General features: G+C 35.3%; 1 gene segment (V, D, J or C); it reads left to right on the top strand.

Moving 5' to 3' along the window:
• Positions 1 to 5189: 5189 nt before the first annotated feature.
• LOC126495616 (Ig heavy chain V region 6.96-like) lies at positions 5190 to 7267 on the top strand. The segment is given in 2 exon segments: positions 5190 to 5235; positions 6936 to 7267. Coding segments are annotated over 2 exon segments (378 nt in total).
• The last annotated feature ends 3170 nt before the right edge of the window (positions 7268 to 10437 follow it).

The following is a 10437-nucleotide window of genomic DNA, read 5'->3' as shown; positions in this document are numbered from 1 at the left end:
AAACTTGTATTTATATTATGTATGTTTTTAATTTTAAATAGATGTATTTAGATAGACAGATAGTTTTTAAATATTTCAAAGACCAATAGAATATGGCATTGAAATGTCTTAATAAATAGCACAAGGGTTTCTATGACAGTGAGACACAACTGCGTCTAGCCTCACCAATTTATTTTCAAGAATATAATAGGCATCAAAGTAACTCCATATGGACTGTGGTTTCTTTATGTCAAAAGCAAACAATTTTGGCATAGAAATGCACTTGCCTCAATTGTTGGCATTATATGACTTAAACTGGATCAACATGATGCTAAAGAAAGTGACAACTAAACTTTACCAAGACAAGGTAGGAGAGTTCTTCAATATTCTCTTCTTTTCAAAAATGTTTGTCAGATGTATTGGCCTGTAGGTCAAATCTGGATGCCTCAAAGTTACAGAAGAATATTGGGTGGCTCTCCAGGCAGCCAGATATCCTTATTTTCTTACACTTCTTTAGAATCTTACATTCTTACTCAGGAGGCAGAGGCATGTAGAACTCTGTGAATTCAAGACCAGCCTGGTCTATAAGAGCTAGTTCCAGGACAGACTCTAAAACCACAGCACAACCAATAAATAAATAAATAAATAAATAAATAGATGAATTACAAATTTATACTCTTACATTCTATCTGTCACTTGTTCTACAGAGTTCCCATTTAGGATTGACTCTTTCATTGTGTCTCACTCTCTGCATATTATCTGGCAATCGGTTTCTGTATTTATAATTATCTTATGAAGGAGACAATATGTCTGATGATGCCTGAGCTAACCACTGATCTATGAATATTGTAGAATGTCATTAGGAGTTAATTTTTTCTATGTTATGTTAGAAAGATACTAGTATTTGACTTTGCCATAGGTCACTGATCTATCTCTTCTCATGGTATTGGACATAAGAGCAGTATCATAGATGTTTTTAATCTCAAAGGGTGATCCTTAAAGGCAATCAGACATTGGTTGATTAATGCCAGAAGTTTTGTGTCAGTATTATTGTAACACATAATACAGGCAGGTATATGATATGGTCATAGTTGGATTGGAATTTATCTTTCTACTCTGGTAGCATGTATAATATCTTCTAGTTCCTGTGACTACTAATCACTAGGTGTGAAGACTCTAGGTAGGTAACGACTCAAGTTATCCATTTTTAATGATTTGTATAAGTATTGTTTTCATTGATATTACCTTACCAAATGTGAACACCAAGTGATATATACTTAGCAGTAGACTGGATTGTTTGGGTACTGCATGAGACTTGCTTGGCCAGTAATTTAATTAGATATAACCTATTCCTAGACTTGGAGGCCTCATTTTATTATGAGAGATGTCCAGCTACATCCTCATCTACCTTGTTTTATGGAATTCTATTTAGATTGCCTTCATATATGTTCTATTTTATGGTTTTCCATATGAACCTCCAATTGGCCCTTAGTTTTACTTTTCCCTCCCCATAAACCCTTGATTCTCCTCTCTTCTAATCCTCTTATCTTTGATCCTATTCCATTGCACAACATCCTAGTCCATAACTCTGCATTCCATTTCAGCTTCCTGGATAGATTTAACTTACTGCCTGTCCCATATTTTAAACCTAACATATGTAGTTATGTGGAGTAAAACATACTTACCTAAACTTCAAGAGCAACCATCCTCATGTAAGTGCATTTATACCATGTTTGTCTTTTGGGGTCTGGGTTACCTCACTCAGTATGATTTTTTTCCTAGATCCAGTCCTCTGTATTCTAATTTCATGACTTTGAAATTTAAACATCTGAATAATAATACTTTGTGTTAATGAACCATATTTTCTTTTTCAATTCATTTACTGATGAACACCTAGGCAGAAATAAATATGTTTTGACAAATGTCTTCACCTTAGGTTGCAAAATATTCTAGATATATGAATAAACTGAAACTTCAGATAACTCTCCTTGTACTCCTGAGGAACCTCTACTATGATTTCTGTGATGGCTGTACAAATTTGTATTCTCACCTATAATAAATAAGTGTTCCTTACTCTGCTTGATGCAATAATGAGCTGTCATTTGTTTTTTTTTTTGTTTTTGTGTATTTTTTTTTGTCCTAGCACATTCTGAATAGTGTATATTTAAATCTCAAAGCATCTTTGACTTGCCTTTCCTTCATAGTGGTGAATTTTGAATATTTCTTTTTCATCCTTATCAAACTTTTTGACACTTCTCTCTTTGAGTCTATGTCATTTTAATTGATTTGTTTGTGTCTTGATACCCTCTTCTTGTGTGTTCTTTAGATATTCTATAAATTATCCCCATAATAGATGAGAAGTTGGTAAAAAATTTTCTTCCATTTTGTAGCCTGATCTTTTTACTAAATGATAGTATCCTTCAACAAACAAAAGATTTTCCCTTTCCTTTATTGCTATTTTTACCATCTGAAATATTGATTTTTTTTTTACAGAAAGTCTTTTCCTTTGTCAATAATTCCAAAATAATTCCTCACTTTCTTTTCTGTCAGATTCAGTTTGCATTATCTTATGTTTAGATGTTTAATCCATTTTCAGTTGAGCTCCGTGCAGTGTCATAATGAATCTGTCTGTGTATTTATCATCTATCTATCTATCTATCTATCTATCTATCTATCTATATGTAATATATATTTTTATATTCTTCTATGTGTATCCTAACAATTTAGCCAGCTTCATTTGTTGAAGATGATGCCCTTTTATTTTAGTTGGACTTTTGACTTCTTTCTAAAAATAATCAAGTGTCCATAGGTGTTTGAACTTATATAAGTACTTCAATTTCTTTCCCATTGATCAATATGCCAGGTTTATGTCAATACCATGAATCCTACTTGCTCATGGTAGATGATATTTTTTATTTATTCTTATATTAAACATACATTTTATACAAGTTTACACACTAAACACCTATTTTGTTATTAGAATCTTAGAGTCTTATTTTTAGGTCTCCTTATAATATCAGACAAACATCCTAGCATATATAGGGGGCAGAGGCAGATTCAGCTAGTGTAGGAGGTCATGGAAATGCCTATTGGAAGGTTCAGGCACAGTGTAGATGATTTCTGCTTTGTTGAAGATTAAGTTCATTCTCGTCCAGGAATATCATATTTCTTTTTCTTTTTCTTTTTTTTTTTTTTTTTTTTTTTTTTTTTTTTTGCTTTTTTCGAGACATATTCCTTGTGAGAATGTAGGGATAAGTCCCGCCCCTTAGGGGGCGTGTTCACCTCAGGCTAATGTTAGCCTATAAATTTGGCCAGCATGCTACCAGATGCTACTTCTGCTTTCCTGGTCTCCGCAAGAACAGTGGTTCTGTAAGTCTATTTCACCATTAAAGCTGTATATATTTTGACAATCTGTCTGCATTTGTTTACGCCGTTACATGAGAAAGAAGATCCAATTTCCTGACATTTACCTACAATTTTCAATATTGTAGACATCAAGAATAACAAACAATACTAGGTTCCAAGTTGAATCACACTTCACAGGTGAGGCACAGAACAATTCAGAGATGAAGATAAATCTAGAAATAGACCCTGGACTAACCTCTACACAAACATTGTCCACATGATCACAAGAGTCACTGAGCTTTCAGAGCTTAAAAATTCATCATGAGTTTGGGCTATTTTACCACATGTGACAGGTATCACTGTTATTGATCTCTGAAAATTCCTACTGATATGGCCTGCTGAGTGTCTGCATTGTTCTTCAGGTTGGTCCAAGAAAGTCACTGTCCAGGAAAAGGATCCTGTCAGAACCTTATGATCTCACTGGGTCTTGTATCCAAGAGTAGGGACCAATCACTTCCTACTATGGTTTGACAGTTGTCATTGAATACAACAAAATCCCATACAAGAGCATCTCTGATCTTTTTTTTTTTTTTAGAATGAACTGAAGAGACATTAGTACAAGTGAAACCTGATTATCAGATACTGATACTCAAAGGGAGGGGTACACTTACATTTTTATTGCTATGGGAAAATATGATGACTAAAACAAACTTGAGAAGAAACATATTCATTTCAAATACTAGCTTTCTCATTCTACTCCATCCCTGAGTCAAATAAAGGCAGAAAATCATGGTGAGAAATAAAGCGGAAGCAATACAGGAGTGCTGCCTACTATCTTGTTTCCCAGGGCTTGATAAGCCTGATTTCTTAGAAACTCCTGAAAAATATATGTTAGGAAGCTCTATGCACAATTGAATGGGTTCTTCCAGCTCACTCATTAAGAAATAATTTGAACTATAATCTTGGCTGTAGACATATCTTATAGAAGTTTCTCAAATTGAAATTCTTTCCTCTCAGATGACTCTAGGTTGTGCTGTCAATTTATGAATACATTAGTAGAAGATGGGGTATTTTTCAGTGTCAGAATCACCTTTCTTCTTTCCTATAGTCTACAGAGAAAGCATGTGGAGCCAATAATATTTGGAAACCATTTTATTTGGTTATTTTCCCAGTTTGGTCCTATTGTTTTAATAACTACTACAATCAAAAGCAACTAGGAGAAGAAAAGGTCATCTTACAGATCATAGTCCAGCACTGAGTAAAAAAAAAAATACAAGAATGAAAGAAGGAAGGAAGAGAGAGAGAAGGGAGAAGGAAGAGAGAAAGAGGAAGAGAGAAGGAAGGACAGTATTCACCCAAAGCTCACAGAACACTGTGGAATGATTACGGAAACAACACGGTCGTGGTAGGACTGTTTTCAGGCCACGGGAGATGCAGGAGGAAAAGTCATTCCCTCTATGCAGAAAGCAGAAGGTGTGGGAGGAAGGAAAAGGCTGACTGAGAGCACCAAAGGCCTGATTTGTTTAGGTTTACAGAGGGGGAAACAGGCCCAAGGGGAAGCAGGACTGAGCTGGGCAAATGCGAAGCTTCAAGAAAGCAGCAGTGCACAGGATAGTGAGCAAGAGGTAAGGAGCAGAGTGGCCAACAGGCTCTTTGCCACAGAGGCCTTTAAAACCACAGTAGAAGGATGTCAGGAGTCATGAAAAAAAATACAAGAATGTAAAGATAAGGACTGAAGCAGAGACCAAAAATGAATACTGCTTATTTTCTTAATCAGATTACTTTAACATAGAGGTCCTAACTAACTACCCAGGGACGGCACTGCTCACAGTGTAGCAGATCCCATTTCATTACCATTTGAGAAAATGCCTAAAGGGCGGCAGACCAGCCAAATAGAAGTGATTCTTCAATGTAAGTTATGTATATCTAGGTCTTTCAAATTGGTGGCTAAGATAAGCCACCATTATTATAAATGTTCATTTAATTAAGTAGTCAATGAAGATCAAGGTTATAAAATTTTCAGTGTGTCTTGGTATCTTAGACATAAGAAGTGATGGGACAGGAATGCATTCTTTACTCACATGGTGATAGAGAACATGCTGAAAGAGACCATGTTCATACATTTGAGATATGCAACACTAAGATGGGAGTGAAACACTGTGATTACAATTCAGAGTTTTGGTGATGTGTACATCTATGGATCAGCACAATAGATAATGATGAGAAATGCTGATGTTTATACTTCTAAGAAGTAAATTTCTGCTTGATGGGTAATGGTAAACAAATGTCAAGAAAACAAATTTTTAGGCAAGTCATGAGAAAACTGTTATTAAAGATAATGTTGATTCCTATTGTTTCTGGGTAGGATACATGAGCATGGGTCACTTACCAGTTTGTGTAGGCTGATGACAAGGGCCCTTCTATTCAATAGGTTGCAATTCACATCCTAAGAATCATATTGGAAAAGTGTGTGAAGAGTAATCAGCTCATATCACAGATGTTCCATTGACTCTGTTAAATAGTAATCTGAGTTCAACCAAAGTCTCCAATGTTCTCTACATGGGCTCAGAGTGGGATCAATGAAATTTCTCAAAACCACAGATGATTTTTACTTCATATAATATCAGGAGAGGTAACTATCTCAAAGAGGGAATGAAACACACTGAATAAGAAAGGTAATTTTGAGTGGCGTTGCGAGTGAGGTCATCCTCCTGGGAGGCCTGTGAAGGCATATGTGTAGGACATGCAGAGTGCAAATCTTGAATTGTACACTGAAGTTTAGCTTATCCATCACTGCCTGTTTCTAGTGAACAGATAGGTAGATATTCCGGAAAAAGAAAGCTAAAATGGAAAATAACACAAGAATTTTATACTTCTTGGTGCATATGAATGTGGACAAAGTCTTTGCAGGTTACATGCTAAGCAATTAAATTTAGTCATGTCACATTATCTAAAAACAAAAATAGAGTTTCCAAACTCCAGAGGCAACTACACTTAGGGTTGTAGCTGACTCAGTTGGTGCTAAATGCATCAGTGTTGAAGTCAACACAGTATAAGGAAAGATTTCCAGAGCATATACGAAAGCAATATCTATTGCCATCTATAATACAGCACATGAATGATTGGGCAGAAATTATTCCAAAAATGCATTATTTGTTTGCGATTATTAAATGAAATAGATGATACATAATGTGTGCCATGAAAAAAATAGTTTAGTGTGATACAAAAATTTCCTAACATTATCATTCCTGCCAGACTTCCCCAGAACATTTACAAACATTTTAGAACACACTATCTCTTAGCTCCAACAATAGAGCTTATATAGGAGGAAGGCATGCAAATAAGGCGCGACTCTGCTCCTGAAAACCAGATAAGCACTGGCGATGGAGCTCAGACAAAGGAATCAGTCCTGGATGTCCAGGTCTTCCCATTCAGTGATCAGCACTGAAAACAAAACACACAATGGATTTGGTGTTGATTTGGGTTTTCCTTGTTGCTTTTTTAAAAGATAATTTATGAAAAATAGATACTGAGTGTGTTAGTGAACATAAACAAGATATGTAAAAAATATAGCTTCTGTTGCAATTTACTAACATTTTCTGTGTTTGCAGGTGTCCAGTCTGAGGTGCACGTTGTGGAGTCTGGAGGAGGCCTGGTGAAGCCTGGGGGATCCCTGAAACTATCCTGTGTAGCCTCTGGATTCACTTTCAGTGATTACTGGATGAACTGGGTTCGCCAAGCTCCAGAGAAGGGGCTGGAGTGGGTTGGATATATTAATAAAGACAGCAGTACTATAAGATATGCACCATCCGTGAAGGATCGATTCACCATCTCCAGAGACAATGCCAAGAACACTCTGTACCTGCAAATGAGCAGTGTGAGATCTGAGGACACAGCCACTTATTACTGTGTTATATGCACAGTGGTGGAACTTCAGTGTTAACTCAGGCAGAAACCTCAATGTTAGGACACTCAGGACCACCAGAGGGTGCAAAATAAACAGAATACATGTTAATCCCAGGAATTTATGCAGACATGATTAGATTAAGCACTTCTCTCAAGTGTTTGACTTGCATTTTTTTTACACATTCTCTCAAATTCTCTCCACATGTATGTTGAGAAGAGATCCGGTGTCCTCAACACATTATATGTACTTTGTGTGTTATTTTATCATGTGAGGCACAGTCTCCCATGAACAAAGTGTAAACTGACAACTATGGGGACACAAATTACCCTACATTAGTCTCTGAAATTTCATGAAAAGAAAGTACATGGGCTTTTCTGAGTATTTTTATATTTTAGGCAAAGGTTAGGTTATGCTTTTTATTATAGCAGCATGAACTTTTAAGGAAAAACCAAGAGAAAGACGGCACCATGATCATTAGATAAAAACATCCTAGCATATTTATAATCTCTCCTCTCCTTGAGGATAGTGCACTTATATTCAAATGAGACCCAAGTGTGCTTTTAGTTCATTTGGAAGGAAAAGGATATAGTTATATTTTAATAAATTATTAATTAAGAACATTTTTCCAATATTTTTTTTATATTCTTCACTTTGCTAATGAATTTTTCTCCTGTGCAGGAACATACTTGCTGAAATTATCTCAGTTATGAATACTTACTTTTATTACTATACCTTTGTCTCTCAATAAAATTATTTCCCAAAACAACATCCATAATTCTGTCATCTCTCCATGTCTACAAATATTACAATCCTCTTTGATATGTCTCAGTCATTCACAAGATTTGAGTTTGTGTTCATTAATGTTAAATTGTTTTTATATGATGTTTTTCATGTGGGTAAACAGATTCATAACTATGTCTACTGATGTAAATAGCTTTTGTTTATTTTAATGATTTCTGTGACTTTGTACAAATCAGTTTTCCATTGCTTTTGTTCAAAACTGAAAGTATTAGATGCTATTGTAACATGACTGAAGTTTTGAGGTTTAACATTCCCAGTTAGTTTGACTTAATTTGAGATCACATGTGTCTCTTACTCAACGGATGTGAGAGTGTTTTCACAGAGTTGTAATAGAGAAGGGAAGATACACATTTAACATTGATGGCAAGTTTTAGTGGACTGGAGGTCAGCAGTCAGGAGAATAATAAAAATGGGAATACTGCCTATCTTCAATTAATTAATCTGTGTATTTCCTGATCTATGCAGAAGAAAGAAAATAACATAAATGATAAGAGAATGCCTTTAAAGTTTGCATGTGACATGATGATCACATAAGGCACATAGATACTGATGGAGAACACATCATTTTTTGTTATAAATTGTGTTGATAATTTTGAAAGGAATGTTGACTCTGTGACAATGTATTAATGAAGACATATCCTTCGTTCCTTCCTTTATTTATTTATTTATTTAAATGGAATTCCAATTTGCTGATTACTCTTAGCTTTTAGTCTTTAGTATTCACAAAAATTATTAATGCAGTTAATATTTGGAGTATTCTAGAGACTGGAGACAGTGCTCAATTATTAGTAAAAGCAGTTTCTTGAAGAGGATCTGATTTGATTCCCAGCACCCAAAATAACAGTTCTTAAGTATATATAACTATTGTTCTATTAGATCTGAAAAGGTCTTCTTTCCTCCACAACCACCTGCACTCATGTAAACATATACAAAGAAATACATATGCACACATATGAAAATATCTGTTAAAATTTTGATGTATCTATGTAATGAACTAAGAGAATTTTGAAATGTAAGATGTAAGATCCTTGAAGAACATGAGTGACATATTTAAAGATGAAACTGAGGAGTTTATTGTCAACTTGAGAAGAAGTAAACAATAAATGACTGAACTTCATGGTAAACTTGGCTGTAATTATCATCAGCCAGGAGAGTTTTTTTTTTATAACTGTGATTATTAATTCTGATAACTATATTTTCTCTTTTGAATGAATTGTTTATTGAGTAATAAGTTTTGAGGGAGAGACAGAAATGACACACAGAGAGAAAGATAATGCCACAGGAATCTAACATGAAAAGTGAACATCCAGAGGCAGATATTGGGGTTCAAGCTGAAGATTATAAAAGCAAAGCTGTCAACCAGTGGAGACAACTTTTATCTCCACCAAATCTTCAGACTGAAAAAGTGAGCTCCTGTTTTCATAAATACTCAGACTCAGCACTCCAATTAGGAGGGCCTTCTGTCTATGTGTTACTTGCATTGGTCAAATAATGAAACTTCCTTGGTCTTTTGATAGGACAGCAGCTTAGATAGGCAGAGTAGACCAAACAGAATGCTGTGAGAAAGAAAGCAGAGTCAGGCAGACACCATGGCTCTCCTCTCCGAGATGGCTATAGGTTAAAGTCATCCCAGTAAGCCACAGTCACGTGGTGATATACAGACTATTAGAAATTGATTAATTAAGATGTGACAGTTAGCCAAGGAGAGGCTATATGTAATGGGCCAGGCAGTGTTTAAAGCTGGGTGGTAGGAAGCAGCGCACAGATCCTCTTACCTCAAGTTCCTGTCTCTTTACTTTTATATTCTTCTCTCTGCTCAGCCATGTCACTCCTGTCTGCACCTTCCTTCTGCTGAGATTAAATGTGTGTGACTTCTAAAGACTGAGATTAAAGGCATGGACCACCGCCACCTGGATCTGTTTTAGGATGGATCTTAGGTAGCCCTGGGTAGCCTTAACCACATAGAGATTTATTTGTCTGCCTGTCTACTGAGTCCTGGGATTAAAGTTGTGATCCCATCCCTGGTCTTTAATGTTTTAGCATTGTAGTCCTATCTTAAGGCAAGCTTTATTTTTTGAAATACAAATAAAATTTCACTACATTTTCTATTTTTGTTTAAAATTGAAAGAAGGCTATACCTAATATAAGAAAACTATATGTAATAATTGCAATAACAATATAAAATATATGCAAGGAGTAAGTACATCTACAATGTATAATCCATTTACATTTGACTAATTCAGAGAAAATACTCCATTATCTATGCTATGTTGGTGCACCCAAAGATGTGTAAATAATTTGTTTTAGATCATAACATGACTTACCATCTAAAACTATCTTTTTTACTTATTTATTTTTTATTGAAAAAAAATCTGCCTCCTCCCCGCCTTCCATTTCCCTCCCCC

Source organism: Alexandromys fortis, unplaced genomic scaffold (genome assembly GCF_014885135.2).
Source record: "Alexandromys fortis isolate MF-2015 unplaced genomic scaffold, M_Fortis_MF-2015_v1.1 scaffold_485, whole genome shotgun sequence".
NCBI classification, from domain to species: domain Eukaryota; kingdom Metazoa; phylum Chordata; class Mammalia; order Rodentia; family Cricetidae; genus Alexandromys; species Alexandromys fortis.
This window is presented reverse-complemented; position numbering and strand designations above follow the sequence as displayed.